At 47.6% G+C, this 23,673-nt stretch overlaps 1 protein-coding gene across 2 annotated transcripts in view; it reads left to right on the top strand.

Moving 5' to 3' along the window:
- The window catches only part of IGF1R (insulin like growth factor 1 receptor), a 209,270-nt gene that overhangs the window by 124,570 nt on the left and 61,027 nt on the right, over positions 1 to 23,673 (top strand). Inside the window, exons 3-4 of one of the 2 annotated variants that reach the window (XM_075345987.1) lie at positions 17,759 to 18,062; positions 20,304 to 20,446. In XM_075345987.1, coding sequence (XP_075202102.1) covers positions 17,759 to 18,062; positions 20,304 to 20,446 — 447 coding nt within the window. Of the gene's footprint in view, positions 1 to 17,758; positions 18,063 to 20,300; positions 20,447 to 23,673 lie in introns of both variants that reach the window. The other variant, XM_075345986.1, reaches the window with a different exon arrangement.

Here is a 23,673-nt window from a genome sequence, read left to right as displayed (position 1 = left end):
TTTAAAGAAGTGTGGTACCCAGAACAAAGCTTTGTGTGTGAGATCTTTAGTCGCCTATTCTATAGCTATGCTAGCCAAGAACAAGTGAAAATCAAAACTGTTGACATAAGAGTTTTATCAATTTGGAAGTAAACCTTAAAGCTTCCACTCAGTGACTGCAATCAGGGATCTTGAAAACCTGTAAAGAAAGCAAAGTCTTGGAATATTGTATCACATTGTAGTTAGAGAATCCCTTTGTGTAGCTCCTCTTCTGTAACGCTCTGGTCATGGTGTGCACTGTGCTCCATTATTGGGCCGCAGCAGAAGGCTTCAGTGCAGCCGCTGTGCTGACAGGGTATGTGATGCTTTATTTATGCTGCACTGGGAACGCTCCTCAAGAAAATGATGACAGAATTACATTTTTTTCCCCTGTTACCTTCACAAAAAAAGTTTAATAAAAAGAAATCAATATTTTATATGTTCCCCATCTGGATACCAGCGCGTCTGTGGCCAGTGATTGCCTGCAGTGGTGACATGATCTTACGGCCAGAACAGGACGTGCAGAGACCGGCCCTGTACAAATGAAGTACTTACGACAATGAGGACCCAACACACTGATTATTACACAAATGGCCGCTGATTTCAGCAGGTGTCATGTAGGGGCTACAATCCATTACAGGAAACCTGGCACTCATATGGTGATTGGAAAATTTTTAATGGGCGAATTTTTCAAACCAGCAAAATGCAGACGTTTCTGTCTGTGAAGACCTTTATCAATGTGCAAGGCTCAATACTGCTATAATGCAGGTGCCTTGGCTGGTGTGTAGATGGTTAAAGAATCAGCAAACAGTATTGAGAGGAGACCTGCGGTGTCCACGGTCCGTTGAAGTGCTGTGTGTATCTATTCTAATTCATGTAGGGCCAGTCTCTCCTGTGGTGGGGCTGCTGGAGAATGGATCACCAGCTCGTGGATGGCCACAAAGAATACGGCTTCTTATTCTAGCAAAAGCCTTTGGATCCAATGTAACCCCCTTGGGGTTATCCACTACGCAGACCATTTTATGTCTTAAACCATAACCATCATTTTAATTTTTATTTCATAAATCAATAGTACGCATGTTAATAAGCAGCTTTGTAATGTATGTTATCAGACAAATTTGCTTCTTTCTCTGCCAGAAATGATCAGTCAATATCAAACTTCTTAATTCTGAGGTAAAATCTGTATTCAGCGAAGACTGTCCCATTACTGAGATAAAAGATGGCAGCTGTTACTGATGAGATTCTATGTAGATAGAAGAGGAATGAGAGGCAGCTCTTCTCTCTGGCTCTTCCTTTCCTCTGGCTCTTCCTTTCCTCTGGCTCTTCCTTTCCTCTGGCTCTCCCTTTCCTCTGGCTCTCCCTTTCCTCTGGCTCTCCCTTTCCTCTGGCTCTCCCTTTCCTCTGGCTCTCCCTTTCCTCTGGCTCTCCCTTTCCTCTGGCTCTCCCTTTCCTCTGGCTCTCCCTTTCCTCTGGCTCTCCCTTTCCTCTGGCTCTCCCTTTCCTCTGGCTCTCCCTTTCCTCTGGCTCTCCCTTTCCTCTGGCTCTTCCTTTCCTCATGCTTCTCCCTCTGGCTCTGCCTATTGTGTCCCCCCCCCCCCCTCCCCCCCGCTCTGCCTCTTGCTCCACCCTCTGCCTGCCTCTGGCTCCTCCACCCTCTGCCTGCCTCTGGCTCCTCCACCCTCTGCCTGCCTCTGGCTCCTCCACCCTCTGCCTGCCTCTGGCTCCTCCACCCTCTGCCGGCCTCTGGCTCCTCCACCCTCTGCCGGCCTCTGGCTCCTCCACCCTCTGCCGGCCTCTGGCTCCTCCACCCTCTGCCTGCCTCTGGCTCCTCCACCCTCTGCCTGCCTCTGGCTCCTCCACCCTCTGCCTGCCTCTGGCTCCTCCACCCTCTGCCTGCCTCCGGCTCCACCCTCTGGCTCCACCCTCCTCATCAGTAACCGCTACCATCACCTACCTCAGTAATGGGAAAGTCTTCACTGAGTACGGATTTTATCTCAGAACTGAGAATTTTGATAATGACTGATGAATTCTGCCAGAGAAAGAAGCAAATTTATCTGATAACTATTAGTTTCTTTTCATGTGTACTATTGATTTATAAAATAAAAATTAATCTGTTGCGCTTTAAATATTCTACATTGCAAAATAAACCCACTATATCCTCACGTCCCATACCTGTGATGTCAGTGATGTTGGCATCAGGTCTTCTGAGACTTGAATGGTGTTATGTCAGATATATCCTGTAGTCAATTGACAACCGCTAAAAATCTGCGGGGTTTTTTTTTTTTTGTTTTTATCCTGGGGAGTACAGAACTTAAGGGGTTTTCTGAGAAGGTTATAACTTTTTTTTTTTTTTTTTTTTTTTTTTTTATACTCACAGCAGAATAAAGCAGTGATGAACTGCTCAGGCCAAGAAAAACTAATGCACTAACAGGGTGCAGCAAGACCCCAATAGATGGAAATATCACAGGTGCAAGAGGAGCAAATCACTCACACAACTCCAGAATATGGAGGGGGTGATCGCTGGATGGTAAAATTGCACACAAGTGGCTTGTATAGGGCTCTGTTCACACTTACAATACAGGTGCATAGTAACCCAGTCAGCAGCCTATTACACGCCCATACTATTCCATCAGGCGGGCTGCCCGGTACTAATGTGCACTGTATAGGGACGGAGTCTCCAATATGCAAGTCCAAACATTAAGGGGCCTGGCTGCACCCCGTATAAAATGGCATGTGCAGAAAAATAAATACACAATATCTGCGGTATTAGGCTAGGTTCACATTTCCGTTGTTTTGCATCAGTCACATGCGTTGCTTGATGCTTGTGACTGATGCGTTGTACAACGGATGACAAGAATAAGAATTCATTGTCAGACTCCGTTGCAAAACGTGAGGGAACGATAAGCTGATTGTTCACATTAGCCGGCCGCCGGCTTTTGAGAGCGAACAAATGATCTCCTGGTGGCCGGCTAATGAGAGCGATCAGCTGATTGTTCGGCCGCCGAGAGAGAGCATGCGCAGCGAAATCCTAAGGAATCCGCTGCTCAAAGTTGCACTCTGCGTTCCTGCCGCCCGACAGTCAGTCGTTCCATGACTGATCAGTCGGGCGGAGGATGCAACGCAAGGGCATCAGTCACAATCCGCTGCTCATATAGGTCTATGGGAAACAACGGAATCTGCCAAATGAATTGCGTTGTTTATCAGAGCGGCGGATTGTGACTGATACGAAACAACAGAAACGTGAACCTTCAACCTAGCCTTAGTCATCACTGCTTTATCTGCTGTGAGTATTCTAAGTTGTGGAGGATATTTATTTAGTTGTCTTTTTGATATTTTGCTATTTTTGTAATTTTATTACAATCGTGATGTACAGCTGAGGATGGTTTCTGGTTGGCGCTGCCGGCTTCATGCTGGAGAGAGCGGAGCACTAGACAAAGGTGTTGTGTTTTTGCTTGATGATGGCTTCCTCATAAGCTGATGGGTATGATGCTGCTGGTGGGCTGCAGATGGGTATGATGCTGGTAGTGGGCTGCAGATGGGTATGATGCTGGTGGTGGGCTGCAGATGGGTATGATGCTGGTAGTGGGCTGCAGATGGGTATGATGCTGGTGGTGGGCTGCAGATGGGTATGATGGTGGTGGGCTGCAGATGGGTATGATGCTGGTAGTGGGCTGCAGATGGGTATGATGCTGGTAGTGGGCTGCAGATGGGTATGATGCTGGTGGTGGGCTGCAGATGGGTATGATGCTGGTGGTGGGCTGCAGATGGGTATGATGCTGGTGGTGGGCTGCAGATGGGTATGATGCTGGTGGTGGGCTGCAGATGGGTATGATGCTGGTGGTGGGCTGCAGATGGGTATGATGCTGGTGGTGGGCTGCAGATGGGTATGATGCTGGTGGTGGGCTGCAGATGGGTATGATGCTGGTGGTGGGCTGCAGATGGGTATGATGCTGGTGGTGGGCTGCAGATGGGTATGATGCTGGTGGTGGGCTGCAGATGGGTATGATGCTGGTGGTGGGCTGCAGATGGGTATGATGCTGGTGGTGGGCTGCAGATGGGTATGATGCTGGTAGTGGGCTGCAGATGGGTATGATGCTGCTGGTGGGCTGCAGATGGGTATGATGCTGGTGGTGGGCTGCAGATGGGTATGATGCTGGTGGTGGGCTGCAGATGGGTATGATGCTGCTGGTGGGCTGCAGATGGGTATGATGCTGCTGGTGGGCTGCAGATGGGTATGATGCTGGTGGTGGGCTGCAGATGGGTATGATGCTGGTGGTGGGCTGCAGATGGGTATGATGCTGGTGGTGGGCTGCAGATGGGTATGATGCTGGTGGTGGCCGGGGTCCGCTGGATCACACATGCAGTGCGTGGATCTGCTGCAGACAGTGTCTGTGACGTTCGTGTCTGGAGGAAAACGCGGCCAGTCATGTGATCTCACTCCAGACTCCAAAACACGTGTCACGTGGTGTCGCATTGTGCCCAGGAGCTGCTGTTCCCAGCCTCGCCATTGATGCCCACGTCTGCACACACTAACAATACTCCATTCATGTAGCTGTTCTTTTCTCGTCCTCGCTGTTGTTTTCCTGCGGGCTTTGTCCTCTCGTCGCCCCCCTTCTTATTTTTCTGCAGCACATGTGGCCCTCTTATCCGCAAGGACGAGGCAGTAAGGGAATTTCTGTTCTCACCTTGTGAAGTCCTTGAAACGTTTCCATGAGAACCCGCTAGTTCTGTAGTTTCCAGTGCACAGCCGTCCCTCCAGATGTGAAGCTGCGCAATCTGCGGGCTCCATGGGCAGAGCCAGTCCCTTGCATCACTGTGTGCTTTCTTCCTGCCGGGCCGTGTCCTGTGACACAGAACATGCTTGCTCCAGCTTTCCATACTGTGCACAAATGCCCCTATCACGCGGAACAAATAAATGCAGGGCTCCCCCCCCTGCGCTATCTGCAGTAAATTGCTCCACGCGAGGCAATGCTGCGCCCATCACTCCGGTGTCCGCACCCCACAGCACGCGCTCCATTCTGGTTTGGTTTTTTTTTTGTTACCTCTTTAGCTTTGGTGAAATAATCAGTAAAAACATTCATTGCTTTTCTCGTCTTCCTCCACGCTTTTTTTTTTCCTTCTTTACATTTACAATATAAAATGTGTGTGTATGTATGTATGTATGTATGTATGTATGTATGTATGTATGTGTATATATATATATATATATATATATATATATATATATATATATATATATATATATATATATATATATATATATATATATATATATATATATATATATATGTATATGTGTATATAATATATTATGCACACACACACATTCGTGGTCATGACACAGTTATGGGGCGAGGATCTGCTGCTGACACTGTTATGGGGGTAATGTCCCCAAATTGTCTACTAAGGTACCCCATTCTGGTAACGATCATCCTGGATTGTATATGAATCTGCTCATATACCCCCATCCGTCCTGCTCATATACCCCCATCCGTCCTGCTCATATACCCCCATCCGTCCTGCTCATATACCCCCATCCGTCCTGCTCATATACCCCCATCCGTCCTGCTCATATACCCCCATCCGTCCTGCTCATATACCCCCATCCGTCCTGCTCATATACCCCCATCCGTCCTGCTCATATACCCCCATCCGTCCTGCTCATATACCCCCATCAGTCCTGCTCATATACCCCCATCCGTCCTGCTCATATACCCCCATCCGTCCTGCTCATATACCCCCATCCGTCCTGCTCATATACCCCCATCCGTCCTGCTCATATATACCCCCATCCATCCTGCTCATTTACCCCCATCCATCCTGCTCATTTAACCCCATCCATCCTGCTCATTTACCCCCATCCATCCTGCTCATTTACCCCCATCCATCCTGCTCATTTACCCCCATCCATCCTGCTCATTTACCCCCATCCATCCTGCTCATATACCCCCCATCCATCCTGCCCATATACCCCCCATCCTGGTATATGGCACGTAGCCTATGGCACAGAAAAAAAAAATAAACGTTTATACTCACCTTTCCTCACTCCCTGCAGCACCGATCATCTTCCTCTCTGCCGTCACCATTGTCTGCAGCATCGCGATGTCTTCCTGTCTGTGCCGGTCAGCTGATCTGTGTGGACACTAGCGGTGCGCACAGCTATGACGTCATCACTGTGCTCACCGCTCTCTACACAGATCAGCTGACCAGCACAGATCAGCTGACCAGCACAGACAGGAAGACATCGCAATGCTGCAGGGGGACGGCTCCACACATGGTGACGGGTGAGTGTACTGATTCACTGCACCCCGCGGTGATAATGATGCACGGGGGCAGTGAATACAGCCGCACATGATCACTCCAGGCTGTAGTTGCCAGGGGTTATCATGCGGGCCGGCTGTTAATTATGCGCGCACCCCCCGCTCATCCCCCCTCCCCTCACCCCGCCCACCTGTCAGCGCTAAGAGATGATGGGCGTGCATATGTAATGAGCGGGCCCACGTGGTCACGGCAGGCTGCTACAGCCTGCTCGTGCCTTCGATGACCCGCAGCACCCTCATTCCCCGCAGCCACATTCAGGCCATAAGACGCACCCCCCACTTTCCCCAACATTTGGGGGGAAAAAAGTGCGTCTTGTGGTCCAAAAAATATGATTTAGATATGTATATAAACTGATACAATGTACAGTAGTCAGTGTACAGCTTGTATAACAGTGTACGTTTGGTGACCTCTACATAGCTCAATACACAGCAGATGGTGTCAAGCCTGTGTGGCCACAACCAGGTGAGGAATGAGAAGTGTGTCTTACCTACAGTCAAGCATGGTGGTGGAAATGTCCTGGTTTGGGGCTACATGAGTGCTGACGGCTGAGGGAAGCTACGATTCATTGAGGGAACCATGAATGCCAACATTTACTGTGACATACTGAAGCAGAGCATGAGCCCTTCCGTGAGGAATCTGGGCAACATAATGAACCCAAACAACCCTCCAAGATGACCACTGCCTTGGAAAAGAGACTTGAGAGTAAAGTTGCCGGAATGGCTAAGCATGTCTCCAGATCTAAACTCTATTGAGCGTTTGTGGGGCATCCTCAAATGGAAGATGCAGGAGCGCAAGCTCTTTAACTTCCACCATCTGCTTGATACCATCATGGAAGAAGATCCAGCGGCTCCTGTGAACTCCATGCCCAAGAGTTAATGCATTACTTGAAAATAATGGTGGCCACACAAAATATTGACACTTTGGGCAGAATTTGTCCATTTTCACTTAAGGGTGTACTCACTTTTGCTCCCGGCGGTTTAGACATTAACGGCTGTGTGTTGTGTTTTAAGAGCACACACCAAATTTACACTTTTATACAAGCTGCATACTGACTACTGTACCTTGTATCACATTGTGAGGGGTGTACTCGTGATATACTGTGTTTGTATATATATGTAATATATGTATTCTATAATGTGCAATAAATATGTACAATTTTCAATAAAATATATGTCCGCCCCTCCCGCCACCAATCTTTCAGGAGTCTGAGATTTCTTGCGGGCCCGGCAGATGAGTCTCTGATAATGAGTGGCAGATAACTGAGGAGACGGTGCCTTGAGGCTCAGTCTGGAAAAACAGCTTTAGGATGCTTTTGCTTAACCTACGAGAAGTCGGTCACTTCAGCTTCCCATCAAACTCCTTGAGTGTGCATCACATTGACTCCTCTGCTGATGCAGTAGCCAGCGTAGCCCCCAGTTATTCTGTACCCTCCACCAAACATTTGTTAGATTTTCCATGTCCATCTTATGGCTACCGTTCTAATTTTTGGACGTTACACCTTGATTCTATGTGGTACCTCCTGAGGGGTCCCATCTGGCATCGGTGGGCCGGGCCCGCTTGCTGTGCGGAGCAGAGATACCTCTGGGTTTCTTTTCTCCTTTCAGTGGAGCTGATTTTTATTGACCCCTGAAACGTGAAAGCTGGAAGCAAAGAGCCTTTGAGAAATGTAGCAAGTAGTTTGCTCTGAGCGTCTCCACAGCTTTACCATCACTTCTGTGTACTGGGAGCTTCAACAACTAGGGTCCAGTAGTCCAGAAAATGCAACATAGTAGCACCAGACTGTTTCTAGGCCGTGTAGGTCCTCATAAATGTCCCGTTACGCTGGCACTTTCCATCTTTTATGCCTTCTACTGGTTTATTAGTGATCTACTCATCACCCGCAGAAAGTCTGGCACAAAGTCGCAGGAGGGGAATAAATAGAGCAAAACAAACAGCCATGATTTCTAAGAATGCTTGCGGAATAACTTGCCGTTCGGTCTTCATTTCACTGTCCTTCGATTGCTGTCTTTTTCAGTTTTTCTATTTTCTGCCTCAATTGACCCTTAGAGTATGAAATATAGCCCTGAAAACATCTTGAGTCATTGTTTTAACAGGCGGCACACCCTTCCCTATTATTTCTGTACGGCTCCAGTTGCTTTTGTTAATGTGCCAGGTAGAACCTTTTAGGAAATATTTACCAGTCTTTATTACATTTCAAGCAGTTTTCATGAAAGTGGACTTGTCACAACTTTATTCTTCACTTCTAGGGAGTGATCACCTCAAGCAGTCAAACTGAAGAGCTGCTCATACTCTTAAGATACCGGACGGTTGAATGCTTGTTTGCCTGATAGCGGTCTCTGCCGACAGTCATCCCACATACACATGCTCGCTCAGCTCAACTGGGTTCAGGTATTCTCAATAGAGAGTGGGGAATAACCCACCCTGACTTCTCAGAGAAAATTCAAGTCACCCCTAGTACCACTTACATGGTCAGCTAATGCTTTGAGCCATCATATATCTATGGTCCTCAACCAGCTTGAAATATCCCTCTTCTCCAAAACAACCATAAGACCTCATAGAACTAGGTGATAGCACTGGGGAAAAGGGCTTGGGCATAATAGTGGATCCCAGATTTAACATGAGCCAACAATGCGGAGCTGCAGCTAAAAAGGCCAGCAAAATTCTGGGATGTATCAAGATAAGCATTGGATCTGGATCAAGAGAGGTAATCATTCCCATGTACTCTACCCTGGTCACACCCCACCTGGAATACTGTGTACAGATCTGGGCACCAAAATTCAAGAAAGACATCGATATATTGGAGCAAGTCCAGAGAAAAGCAACCAAGATGGTAGAAGCTCTGCAAACCATGTCATATGAAGAACGGCTAAAAGAACTAGGGATGATTAGTTTGAAAAAGAGAAGGTTGAGAGGAGACTTAATAGCGGTCTACAAATATTTGAAAGGTAGTCACAGCGCAAGGGGGAACTACCCTATTCTCATTAGCACAAGCAAGTACAAGAAGCAATGGGATGACACTAAAAGGAAGGAGATTCAGTTTAGACATTAGGAAAAACTTTCTGACAGGGCAGTCAGAGAGTGGAACAGGCACCACGGGAGGTAGTGAGGGCAGTCAGAGAGTGGAACAGGCACCACGGGAGGTGGTGAGAGCAGTCAGAGAGTGGAACAGGCTCCACGGGAGGTGGTGAGAGCAGTCAGAGAGTGGAACAGGCACCACGGGAGGTGGTGAGGGCAGTCAGAGAGTGGAACAGGCTCCACGGGAGGTGGTGAGAGCAGTCAGAGAGTGGAACAGGCACCACGGGAGGTGGTGAGGGCAGTCAGAGAGTGGAACAGGCACCACGGGAGGTGGTGAGAGCAGTCAGAGAGTGGAACAGACACCACGGGAGGTGGTGAGAGCAGTCAGAGAGTGGAACAGGCACCACGGGAGATAGTGAGCTCTCCATCAATGGAAATCTTCAAGCGGAAGCTGGATAAACATATAGCTGGGATGATTTAGGAAAGCCTGCACTCGCAGGGGGTTCGACCCGATGGCCATTGAGGTCCCTTCCAACTCTACCATTCTATGATTCTATGAGGTGACCTCTGTCAGACCATTTCATGATTATGACTACTGGGAAAACTGGGTTGTCATCCATTACCGCTTCCATCTTGTGTTACTCACCATTGCTACACTTCTGATCACCAACGAATTCTACTGGAAAATGTCAGGACATCTTGCCATAAGCTGGATCTCAAAAACGTGGGTTGTGGAGCAAAACAACGACCCAAAGCAGACTAGTCTCTATACAAAAGACTTTTTAAAGAGAAGTTAAAGGTGTATTCCCATCTCCAAGATCCTAGCCCAATGTGTAGTAGGTGTAGTAATTATAATATTAGCAAATGCATATAATTAGAAATGTAGTATAGTTCTCCTGATGTAGCCATGTATCTTGTCTCATGTGCAGGGTATTGCAGTTTAGTTTCTCATCATAACCATGGATACCCAAGCTGCAATGCCCTGCACATAAGGTAAGAGACATGGCTAGTTCAGGAGAACTAAAGTACATTTCTAATTGGATGTATGTGCCATTATTATTACACCTACTATATATTGGGATAGGAACTTGAAGAAGGGACTGTTCCTTTTTAAGTTAGTTTTGGAATGGCCAAGTCACAGTCCGGACCTTAATTCTATAGAAAGGCTATGGAAGGACCTGAAGAGAGCAGTTCATGGGAGGAACCCACCAAAATAACAGAGCTGAAAGGGAATCGGTCAGCAGGTTTTTGCTATGTAAGGAGAGGACAGCATGCTGTAAGGGGTAAAAAAAAACAAAACAGAAAAAAAACAAAACTGTGCTTCTCATCTGTGTGTGTGTGTGTGTGTGTGTGTGTGTGCGCGCACGTGTGTGTGTGTGTGTGCAATATTCTTAAACTAATGGCTTTATTACTTTGTCATTAACTGTGTTAGGTCCAGCTGGCCACCCCCTGCTGTGATTGACACCTCACAGCCTATGCACAATCTCTATAGAGCCTGGTGGTCACAGCTCCTTGGGCTCAGCTACATGCTATAAACTCAGTTACTTGATTAAGTCAGAACGGCTGCAGCCAGTAATCTAAGTGCTACATTGTTGGATTCAGAATCCTTTTGCCTACTCTGTTGCTGTCACATGAGGTAGCAAAAACCTGCTGACAGATTACTTTTAAGCTGTTTTGTGGGGAGGAATAGGCTAAAATTCCTCCAAGCCGATGTGCAGAAATAATTACTAGAATGGTTTAGACAGTTATTGCCGCACCAGTCTGTCACTGACCTGTGAGCAAAGGTTCAGACTTTTGATACTTAGACGTGATATTGGATCAGTTTTACTTCTAAGTCTAATATTTTGTATTCGTTTTTGATTTGGTTATGTTTAACAAACTAATTTTAAGACTTATGTGAAAATGTAAAGAAGCTTTAGGTCAAATTTATGCAGAAATATGGAAAATTCTGTAGGGTTCCCAAACTTTCAGCACCCCTGTACATGGCTGCTATTGTAATATATTGGATTTTAACACCTCCAATCCGGATGGAAATTCCAGGCACTGTGGTATCGGCTTTGTCTGGCTCTGTATGTAATTCCTCCGGAAGTGCTGAGCCAAAACAGTGCCAGGTCAGTGAGACCGGAGAGGTCTGCGCTCTCTACTAAAGGCTTGTTGACTTTGCATTTTAGGCCGTAAATCGTATTGGTTGCACATGTATTTTTCTAGCTTTGCAGGTTCTCTGGAAAGAAGTTGCTATCCTTGGAATACAAACCTTTCACTTCTCCGGGAGTCTGAGACATGTGGGTGATACCATTACCCTCCCTGTGCAAAACTTGCACCCAGCGATTTCTATGTGCGGTGCCCACTATGTCAGGGGCACTGACACACGTCTAACACCAGCTAGGCGTGAAATTGCCCAAAACTTGTAACCAACACCAGTTTTCAGAATAACTGCCAAAACCACAGGGCAGGGGCCTCTCCCCTCTGATTTTGGCCCTCGCTCTATGCACCAGACAGCTTGAGGTTTGTTCCTGTGGGACACAGACCTGCCTTGTTAGGAAATCCATCCACGCTGTTCAGGCAGCGTACAATGCCTCAAATAGCTCTGTGTACAGTAAGCAGGAGTGGAAATAGGCCATAAGCACAGTCAGGATGAGGTATAAATATAGCATATTCTGCGCCCTCAATTCCTCACTTCTTAGTCATAGAAGGGCAGTGGGATTTTACTCTTATAAGGTATATACAAACGGGAAGCGGCGCTCCTTACAAGATTCTCCTCCACACAAGTGACGGATGGATTGGAAATTCTGAAGGCATTGTCTGGTGCAAATGTGTTAGATGCTTTGTGTGATTGACATTCCAATAATGCTGATCTTTTCGTAGAGGTATGTAAGCGAGGCCACGGGCGGTCCGGCTATTGGCCAGCCTCCAGTTATGTGCAAGATAAAAAAGTCTCACATGTCTGTGACTGGCGACTGCTGACAATGTAACGTCATGTGATGGGCATCGGGGTGTCTGAGCGATCTGGTAGTATACATGGGGGTCTGCCAATAACTTCCGCCGGCTCAAAGGTGGGATCCAGTTGGTGAAACCACTTCTCTGAAGGCCGCTTTACACGTAGCGACATCGCTAAAGCGATGCCGTTGGGGGTCACGGAATTTGTGATGCACATCCGGCTGCTTTAGCGATGTCGTTGCGTGTGACACCTACGTCCGATCAAAAAAGGTCGCAAAATCGTGAAAAATCGTTTATCGTTGACATGCTCCCCTATTCCCAAATATCGTTGCAGGTACGATGTTCGTCGTTCCTGCCGCAGCACACATCACTACGTGTGACACCGCAGGAACGAGGAACCTCACCTCACCTGCGGCAGCCCGCAATGAGGAAGGAAGAAGGTGGGCGGGATGTTACGGCTGATCATCTCCGCCCCTCCGCTTCTATTGGGTGGCCGCTTAGTGACGTCGCTGTTATGCTGAACGAACCGCCCCCTTAGAAAGGAGGCGGTTCACCGGTCACAGCGACGTCGCTAGGCAGGTAAGTAGTGTGACGGGTCCGAGCAATTTTGTGCGCCACGGGCAGCGATTTGCCCGTGACGCACAAACCATGGGGGCGGGTGCGCACGCTAGCGATCTCGCAGCGTGTAAAGTGGCCTTTAGGCTTTATTGGGGTATGTGGACGCCATCAAGGAGAAACTCTTAATCAGCATTGCCCCCTTCTTTACCAAGAGTGATGATATACTACAAGACGTTTCTCACTTTCTGGAGGACTGATGACCACTTACAGCACGGTGCTTCATTTATTTGACACAACAAGTAAATAATAAATATGCCCACCGTGTCCTCCTGCCGAACACTAGCATGCCATAGATAGAGAATACAATATACCCCTCCTATCCAGTGAATGGAAGAGTCGCTGTAGTTTACTATACTCTTTCATTCAACTATTTTTCATCTACAAATGGACACTCTGGTCAGGTGAGTGTGCATGTGTTTTCAATGGGGGGGGTAAAGGTCGTGGCCAACGCCTATGGTGGTTTGTCTCTCCTGGGAACATAATAATCAGCCACGAAATATCATGTTCCAGCTTGTTCTCCCCAAACACCATTTGTTAGGGAAGAGGCAGTAGGGGAGGCGATCATACAGGTAATATAGTGGTCCGATCATGCGGAGACCCACGTAATAGACTTGATCTAATGTGAATGAACATCCTAACATTTGTTGTCAACTCAATGATGGGCTAGCACCAAATCCCACCGAGGACAACCTCTGGAAGGCGTTTGTGTGAATTTCCTCCACACTCTTAATATGTACAATCATCGGGAATTTAGATTGTCCCAATGGGGACTTTGATGTCTGTTATGGACTGCAGAATATTATGGGGCTTATTCAAGTAATCAAACATAAATGATAGAAATTATTATTGGGTTGAGGGAGAAGTGGTAAAATTTGGTTTTGGGTTAATTTATGATCTTGTCGACATCCGATTTATACTCATTGCCCCTTTCAGGCCGTGAAAAGGCTTCCCAGAATCTCCTGACTTCTAGAAGGACGCGTGATTAGCCATCGAGTGTCATTGTAACTCTTATTCCAGTGCATTGTGTGTCCATTGATATGTCTGTGTCTGGCACATGGTGGCACAGAGCTGCTGTGTACATGATGGCAGTGAGAGCGGCACGGGCCCGTCTCTTATGTCCACGTCAGCCACGGTCCTGGGAAATTGATCAGCTTTGTATCTGAAAGTCCTTAATTTTCCAGTGAATTGTTTTGCCCCATCAGCAGTGAGGACAAGTAGCTGTAGACTACATGTGAGAACTGAGACTTGTGAGCAATCCTGACTCTGCGTGAAAGGTTTTTCAGCATTTTTAAAGACCCGTCATCAGATTCATGCTGCCCGGGCCATATGCCACATAAAATCCCATAATACAGAGCTGTTTTTTGGCAAGGAACTGGGGATGGGTAGAAGGGTCTGCGGAGTGACTCCCCTCTGGATTCTTCCTGTTTGATCAGGTTTTTTTTAACAGGTTTCTCCTTAGGTGCAAATAGAAAGGGTCCTGTCAATCAAGCAGAGTTGATCTGTGAGCGTACCCTTATTGTCCTAGCTTTCCCTTTTAGCTGTGACCCTTGGTGGATGCAGGAACCTTTCTACATGGAATGAAGGTGCCTAAGTGTCCAGTGCAGGGTGCCCTTAGTCTACTTTCAGAAAAGATACATAATTTGGGTTTTAATTTACATTTGGTAAAAAATGTGAACCACTAGGGAGATAAATCTGAAGAAACTTTCCACAATTTGGGCACATTGCGCTTTATACCCGATCCTCACCGGCTCCTCTGAATGAAAGCGATCACCATAGGGTTAATTGGTGACCTAGCGTCGGTCCGGTACAAGTGCCGGGATCCAGATTTTATGGGCATGTAGAAAGCAGCAGGGATCAGGGCTTCTTAATGTGAATACATAGTGCAGAGGTGGCGGGACACCTGTACTGTGCGGTCTCCGGCCTGTACCAGGCACATGCACAGTGGGGCCCAGCAGTGACTCGGATTTGCTCTCATCTGTCCTTCATTAGGTATGATTACTTTTGCTTACAGGAAGTATGTGCTTCAGCCGTCATGCAAACCATGTGTTCAACAGTAGATCTGTGCTAATCTGTAGATTTTCCATTCCTGCTGCTTAGTGAACATATGCTTGTGGGACAAAAGTTAAAAAGCGATTACACTGCTCGAGTTTTGCAGTCACATAGGTAAAGGCTATGCTCGTGTGGCAGGAGCCTTTCTCAGATTTTAGTCTTTATTTATGGACCTAGTGGACAAACTTCAATTACGGAAAGCCTTATTCACTATAATTGGCTTTAGAGTTACTAGCTACAGATTCGATGAGACCAGAATCAGTCTGGGGACAAGGCTTGTTGACCAGTGTCAGCACTGCCTCCCAATATACTGAATATAATGATCAAATAAGACTCCGTGAAGACAGTCTCTAAGGCTATGTGCCCACACTGCGGAAAATGCGCGGATTTTACTGCGGATTTCTCACGGAAAAGCTGCGGGTTTTCCAGTAATCTGCAGCACAGCTACTCCCCAGCCATTTCTATGGCATTTGGGAAATGCTGTGCCCACGCTGCGGATTTTTCCGCAGCGGAAATCGTGCGGATTTCCGTGCGGAAAAATCTGCAGCATGTCAATTATTGTTGCGGATTTCTCCGCAGGGTCACATATACTTACCTGCCTCACCGGAGTCACTTTCTCCGTCCGGTGTACAGGAGCGCAGTGAATCCAGGTCAGGAAGGAAGAGGTGGGTGGAGCCTGCACAAGCTCCGGTCATGTGACAGCCGGAGCTAATTCAGGCCCGCCCACCTTCTCCTGCAGACGCTGAGAGAGTGACCCGGCTGCCGGAAAGCGAGGTGCTGCGTGATGGAGGTGAGTATGAACTCCCCCGATCACTGCAGCACTTGTTCTGCATTGAGGATGCAGTGCCGAAGCCATGGTACTGTATCCTCAATGCAGAAAGCCCGCACCATATCCGCACGACATTCCGCAGCATGGAAACAGACAAAAGTTGTGGTGCTGTTTCCTGGGAGCTCCTGCGGAATGTCTTGCGGATATATCCGCAGGACACTGTCCCCGTGGGCACATAGCCTTAGAGTTGTGAAGAGCTGTACTAGATGCATGGTTTTAATCTATTCTTTGTGACTAGGCTATGGCCATGCCTCGCCAGCATTCTGCCAGCACTATAGATGCTGGAACTTCCCTTCTGTCACTTGCCAGTGTGCACTGCTCCTGCAATTGTCCAGTGGCTTGCTTATCTTGAACCGAATGCCCACTTTCTTTTATGCATGTATACAGTTAGACAGACAGGAGAGCATGAGCAGAGAGACCAACCCACCTGGCGTCTGTTGCTACAGATGGATTACCCTTTACAAAAGGACAGCAAATTGGACAGAAGGGACATATCTAGTGATTGGCTCGGCAGAGTGAGTTTTCAGCTGAAAATGTCATTTTAGTTGAATAAAGTACTTGCACTAATGGCCAATCTAACAAGGGTATTATCACAGTGACGATGTAAGGTTGAATGACGCGTTGTTTTTCCTTGTTCACACACATTCATTTCTAAGTGTTAACTGATGTTAAGGTAAATCTGTTGGACATGTTGTGTAACTGTTTCCGATGTACAGAATAGTAAAATGTGATCCTGATGGTCAAAAGAAAGTTCCTGTTTTTAACAAAAATTGCTTGAAAGGGAACCAATCACCAGGATTTTTCTATATAACCTAAATCCAGTGCTATACTGGCACTATCAGGCTGATTCTATACATACCTGTAGTGGTCAGCTTGGATGTATAGGTTTTGAAATCCAAGAAAGTAAAGTATAAAAGAGGCAGCTTCTTGAGTGACAGCAGCTGAGGATCAGATAATATCTGGGCGGAATATTCATACTTATCCCCTCCCCCTGTTCTGCTAATTCTAAGTATTATACAATATATTTAATTCACTTACAGGACCTGTGAGGTCCTACCCATGTGACCAGAAGGGGCGGGGCCTCAGCCAACAAAGCTGATAGCAAACAGAAAAATGTTGCTTTCTGGTGAGGCCCAGCCCCTTCTGGTCACATGGGTATGACCTCATACAGGTCCTGCTAGGGAAAAGTTAAATTGATTTGTATAATACTTAAACTAATTCTAACAGGGGGAGGGGATAACTCTGCTTAGCCCCCAGATATTATCTGATCCTCAGCTGCTGTCACTCAAGAAGCTGCCAATTTTATAAACTTTACTTTCCTGGATTTCAAAACCTACTGTATATACACGAGCTGACCACTACAGGTGTGTGTATAGAATCAGCCTGATAGTGCCAGTATAGCACTGGCTTTAGGTTATGTAGGAAAATCCTGGTGATTGGTTCCCTTTAAACTGATTGTCTAGGCTAGGGATGTAAGCCTGTAGTTACTTTGTGACTGCAGACTTTTGGATCCACAGTGTGCCTGCTGTCGGCATTCTCCGGTGCAGGCGGCAAGAGCGAGCCGTCACAAATTTATTTACTTCCTTAGTTACTCATAGTCCAACTAGACATGCATAGCCTCGCTCATTGCAAGTGACTTGAGCACGTCTAGTCTGCATGTGACGGAGCGGCCCTGGAGAATGCTGACAGTGCGCAGTGTGCCCGCTGTGAGAATACAGAAGTCTGTAGTCTCACAAAATGACTGCAACTTTCATCCCAAACCTGGACAACCCCTTTAAAGCAATTATTGTTACAAACATTACATGTAATTTCACCATCAGGATCATATTTTACTATTGGTTTTCATCCCAAACCTGGACAACCCCTTTTAGTGATACTCTTATGTGACTAAGATACTGAAAGAAAAAACTTATATTGGGAAAAAAATCTTAGCTCGTTCACTGATGTATTCTCTTGCTCTTGTCTTTGCAGTGTGCCCCAGCGAGTGCGGGAAGCTAGCGTGCTCAGACCAGAATGAGTGCTGCCATCCAGAATGCCTGGGAAGCTGCATCGCTCCGAACAACGACAGTGCTTGTGTGGCCTGCCAACATTTCTACTATGAGGGCAGATGTGTCCCTAGCTGCCCTGAGAACACCTACAGCTTCGAGGGATGGCGCTGTATCACCTTGGAAGACTGTGCCAACGTGCACACCTTGTATACTGGCGCCAATCCCTTTATCATCCACAACGGCGAATGTATAGATGAGTGTCCATCCGGCTATATCATCAACGGAAGGTGAGCTGAACTCTCATCTACAGAAATGTCTCTAAACATCCCAGAGCTGAAGTGTTTGAGTTTTGGGGCATTGACAAATATGATTGGAGAATCTTGGTTTTAGATCTTTCTACTGTTTTTGGTTTTTTTTTGTGAAAGGCTCCTATCCAACTAATCATAGATTTGACCAGACCCTCATCTTGAGCGCTGAATGAGTTGTGCTTCTCACGTATTTAGATCAGTCCAAGTTACTCATTCTAGGATTGAGAGATTGTTTTTGTCCTTGTCCTCATCCTATTCACTGACAGTAAGCAGAGAGAACGGTGAGAGAGCCTCACTGAACGGTGGAAAAGCGGTCAAAGACTGCCTCAGCAGTGTTATGTCAAAAGCAGGAAAGGAGGTAGGGAACCCAGCTTAAAGGGGATTTCCACTACTATGACAACCCCTCCTCATTCCTCTTGTTCGCCCTGTTGAAATAATTACGCCCATGTTCCCCGCCAGTATGGCCGCGGTTCCAGAGATGTCTGAAGTGGCGCTCCTGGGGCCCATGTGACACTGACATACGAGCTCCTCGGCAATCGTTGCCCGCCGTCTGTCTTCCCGCCTTTTGACATTTGAGCAGGGTGTGAGCGCTCTGCTGACTTCCTGCCTTATTGTCCGAAGGCAGAGAGAAGGAAGCCGGCGCTGATTGGTTGCAGGACTCGTGTGTCGTAACAATGGGCCCCGAGAATGCGACTTCAGACTTCGCTAGAACCACGACCGTACCGGAGGGGAGTATAGGCTTATTTTTACAGGGACGAACAAGGGGAATGAGTAGGAGTTGTCCGAGTAGATAAATGAAGCACGTTATTTGAAAAAAAAAAATTGAAATTAAAATTCCATAATTAGAAACAACGTCAAAAAGAGAAAAATATATGGACAATTGGACCATGTTGGATGGCGAGCACTACGCGTTTGACACCCTTCAGTGTCTTTTGTCAGCTTCTTTTTTGACTAAGGACGCTGGAGGGTTTCTGAAACGCGTAGTCCTTGCCATCCTATATGGTCCAATTGTCCATATATTTTTCTCTTTTCAATGTGTTGTTTCTACTTATGGAATTTTAACTTCAATTTTATGAAATAAAGTGCTCCATTTAATTAAATTGTATTCTGTACCTCCTTTCCTGGACTGTTCACGCTGGTCAAGGCGGTCTCCGTGCAGGGGCTAAACATGGTGAGCTGGTGACTTCCCGTTTTTACTTTTATGACCAAGGCATCCGCTTTAGGTATGTGTGGAGAAATCCCATCTTCATAATCTGCAGTGTCCAGTGCAAAAGTAAAGTGACCGTAACCGTGTTCTGTTCTATCGCTTCTAACAATCCCTATCCTGTAGAGTTCCCGAGTCATCAGGTACATCCATTTCCTCAGGTTTCCATAGGATTTTGTGGGAAGAATGTGCGTAGTAGTCAGCCACGTTGCTCCTCTGGGAAATACCAGGAGTTGTGACATTAATGCCAATGGAATCTGTTAGCCACCGATGTACTTGGATTAAAAATGGATCCGTCATTTATCCATCAGAAGCTTTAACATCTATCTGAACAGAACCCTAGTTGGGCTTTCACTTTTAGAATGGGACTGACTAGGATGCTATTTCCTTTTATTAGCAGCACCACCCTTCTCATTGGGTTGTCTCCGGTACTGCAGTTTGTCCATTCATGTGAGTGGAGCTGGGCAGTATCAGATGCAGCCGGTGGACGAGCCTTACACGCTTTTCTAAATACAGTGGAACCTCGGTTTACGAGTAACCTGGTTTGTGAGTATTTCGCTATACGAGCAGAGCTTGTTGTAAATTTGTAACTCCGTTTACGAGCAAGCTTTTCTGTACGAGCAAATACTCACCGCACACACTTCCGGTTCCGTACTTTCACCGTGCTCTGACCTGCTCTTGCAGTCCACACAAACACGCACATCTTATGCTCCCCTTACCTTCTGTTTCATCGCCCAGCCTCATGGATCTTGTAGTTCGCCGGTACAGGATGTGTATCGGGTAACCATCGCGACGATGGAGGAACTTCCGCTGTCAGCCGCTTCTCAAAGGCAGCGCGCTGACCAATCAGAGGCAAGCGGGTACTCGCAGAGCTCGGCTGACTGTCGCGGGTGCTCAGTTGTGTCGTCCATGAATCATTGAACACAAAGCACATCAGTATTAGTGCGTACTGGTTTTCTAGTCGTCTGGTGCTACTGGTTCTTGTATGAGTAAGTGTGTCTGTTTCCCTCTAGCAGCATGTTCTGCAGTCCCTGTGATGGGCTGTGTCCAAAAATCTGCTACTCCGAGGAGAAAACCATCGACTCTGTCACGTCCGCTCAGATGTTGGAAGGGTGCACTGTGCTGAAAGGCAACCTGCTGCTCAACATCCGCAAGGGCCGTGAGTATCCCAACCTTGTGGCTTCATTTAACCCCTTGCCTCCGCAGCCAATTCTCATGTTTACTTTTTTCTCTTGGCCGAATCTTTTTTTTTTTGTTAGTTTTTCATCCAAATCGCCATGTGGGGGGTTGTTTTTCGCAGCATGAGTTATAATTATGTTATACAACAGACTGAAAAACAGGAAAAAAAAAGTGTTATGAAATGTTAAAAAAAAAAAAAAAAAAAAAAAATGCATTTCTGCCTTTATTTATTGGGTTTTTTTTTTTAAAGAGATCCTGCCAGTAGATTTTACTAACTGAAAACCCGACCAATCTGTTAGTTCGCTTAGACCCAGAAACCATCCATACCTTCCTTTTTGGAACCCTTGATTACTTTCCAAAATATTCCTCTATTCTGTTTTCATGCCATTGAGCCCCATGGGCAGGGGACTTGGCCCTGCATTTAAAGCTCTCTGCCTTCTTTCCAATTTTAGCCAACCACAGTCATCCTTAGCTCCCTGATTGACAGGTCACTTTTGTCTGCGTGATCTGCTTCCCCTCTGAAAATCTTGCTCTGCTGCCATCACTCCCGGCGGTGGTGCGTGTGGCAAAGTCCTGATGGCGCAAAGAGATTTTGGTGGGGAAGGCAGGTCACTCCGATAAATGTAACCTATCATCTGGTAACTAAATGAAGTGCTTTGCTTGAATACTCGATATTTACCTTGGTTACGAGCGTCCGCAGCTGCTAGGAGCCGGGCTGCCTGCTCCCTGCACACATAACCAATGTAAACATCGGGTAACTAAGAAGCACTTTGCTTGGTTACCCGTTATTTACCTTGGTTACGAGCGTCCGCCGCTCTCAGGCAGGGGAGAGGGAGGGGGAGAGAGACTGATCACCCGAGGCTGGTTTCTGGGCATGCTCAGTAGAGCAAGCAGGATCCTGTCTATCAGCATGCCAGCGTTCACATGCGTTTGCATGCAGTATAGTCAGAATCCAGCAGTTTGCAGTATTTGGACACAGCTCAAAAACGCTACAAGTAGATTTTTTGAAAAAAGTTAAACTGCAAGTTGCTGGATCCTCACTATAACGCATGTGAACGCATGTTGACGCGAGTCCATTGCAAATGCATTGAAATGAAAACGCATTTGCACTGGATCCGTTTTTGCGTTAAAAAAAAAAACCGTTCATGACGCATGTTAAAAAAACGTAGTGTGAAAGCCGCCTAAGTAGAGTGCTTTCCAACGCGAATAAGGATTAGAAAAACCAAGGTATGGTGGATTATGGCTGACGGTGACCTAACATAAATGTGTTTTGGTTTGTGGTAGTAAAACTTGCTGACAGGTCCCTCTTTGGTATTCAAGGTAAAAATAATCTGGAAAAGTGATGTTCCAGGTCACTACTGCTATGGAAAATGTACACAATTACACAAGCTGCACACTGACTACTGTACATTGTATCGAAGTGTCAGATCCTCATTGTTGGCTCATGAAAAGATATTCACAAGTTATATAGTGTTTTTGTGTATGTATGTATGTATGGGGATATATATACTATATATATATAATTAGTGCAAAATATTATGTTATGCTTTTACTACAGCTATGGATAATAGCTCAGTTTTGTCTGCTGCTGTTGGAAACTGTTGCCAGCTGTGTAACACAGCCGGCATCTCGCACATGTGGAGAGAGTTCCGCTCCGGAGTCCCTTCCACGTGTGCGCAGCACCTCATATAAGGGATTATTTTAACATTAATGGTAAAATATTTTCTTGTAAGTAAACGCATTATGCAGAATAAAAATGACCTTAGTATCCCATTGTGTTAATCCTATGGATCAGATACAAATCTCTGATGTGTTCCTCCTGGATGAAAGTTTACCATAGATTTGCGTGTTTCCAGCAGTATTCCCTTCAGTAAGGCGTATCTTTTGCTATCCTAGTTGCCCCTGGTGTTCCCCACATTGGGGGGCTGACGTCTCCAGGGGCCCGCGCTCTGTCGCTCTGCAGTGTGCTTGCTTGGTGTCCGTGTTTACATGTGGTTACAGGGCTCGGTCCCAGGTGGCAGCTGCAATGTGCTGGCTGCAACACACAGAATAACAAAGCCGTAGGATCTGACACCTGTGGAAACAGCTAGTGTCCAGTGATGACTTTGGACCCCGTCCTGGTGCCCTCCCCAGCACAGCTGTGAGCCAGCGAAGGGTCAGCAAGATAATCCCATGCTCGCCATGCAGATCTAGCCCCCCCAAAGTCAGTCCTTCTAATGAACCAGGGACCATTTCCAGTCTCTCCCAAGACCACCATTCAAGAGACGTTCAATTACTACTCAGAAAGATTTTATTTATTTATAGAGCACCATTGATTCCATGGTGCTGTACATGAGAAGGGAATACATACAGAATACATACACAAGTTACAGTAGACAGACTAGTGCAGAGGGAAGAGGGCCCTGCCCTTGTGGGCTTACATTCTACAGGATTTTGGGGAGGAGACAGTAGGGGGTGTAGGGTGGGGTGTAGGTTGGGCGGCAGCTATGCACGGTGGTTAGGCGGCAGCTCCCGCACGGTGGTCAGGCGGCAGCTCCCGCACGGTGGTCAGGCGGCAGCTCCCGCACGGTGGTCAGGCGGCAGCTCCCGCACGGTGGTCAGGCGGCAGCTCCCGCACGGTGGTCAGGCGGCAGCTCCCGCACGGTGGTCAGGCGGCAGCTCCCGCACGGTGGTCAGGCGGCAGCTCCCGCACGGTGGTCAGGCGGCAGCTCCCGCACGGTGGTCAGGCGGCAGCTCCCGCACGGTGGTCAGGCGGCAGCTCCCGCACGGTGGTCAGGCGGCAGCTCCCGCACGGTGGTCAGGCGGCAGCTCCCGCACGGTGGTCAGGCGGCAGCTCCCGCACGGTGGTCAGGCGGCAGCTCCCGCACGGTGGTCAGGCGGCAGCTCCCGCACGGTGGTCAGGCGGCAGCTCCCGCACGGTGGTCAGGCGGCAGCTCCCGCACGGTGGTCAGGCGGCAGCTCCCGCACGGTGGTCAGGCGGCAGCTCCCGCACGGTGGTCAGGCGGCAGCTCCCGCACGGTGGTCAGGCGGCAGCTCCCGCACGGTGTTCAGGCGGCAGCTCCCGCACGGTGTTCAGGCGGCAGCTCCCGCACGGTGGTCAGGCGGCAGCTCCCGCACGGTGGTCAGGCGGCAGCTCCCGCACGGTGGTCAGGCGGCAGCTCCCGCACGGTGGTCAGGCGGCAGCTCCCGCACGGTGGTCAGGCGGCA

The sequence above is a fragment of the Anomaloglossus baeobatrachus genome, chromosome 4, assembly GCF_048569485.1.
Source record: "Anomaloglossus baeobatrachus isolate aAnoBae1 chromosome 4, aAnoBae1.hap1, whole genome shotgun sequence".
Lineage (NCBI taxonomy): Eukaryota > Metazoa > Chordata > Amphibia > Anura > Aromobatidae > Anomaloglossus > Anomaloglossus baeobatrachus.
Note: the sequence above shows the minus strand (reverse complement) of the source record. Positions and strands in the feature narration are given on the sequence as shown.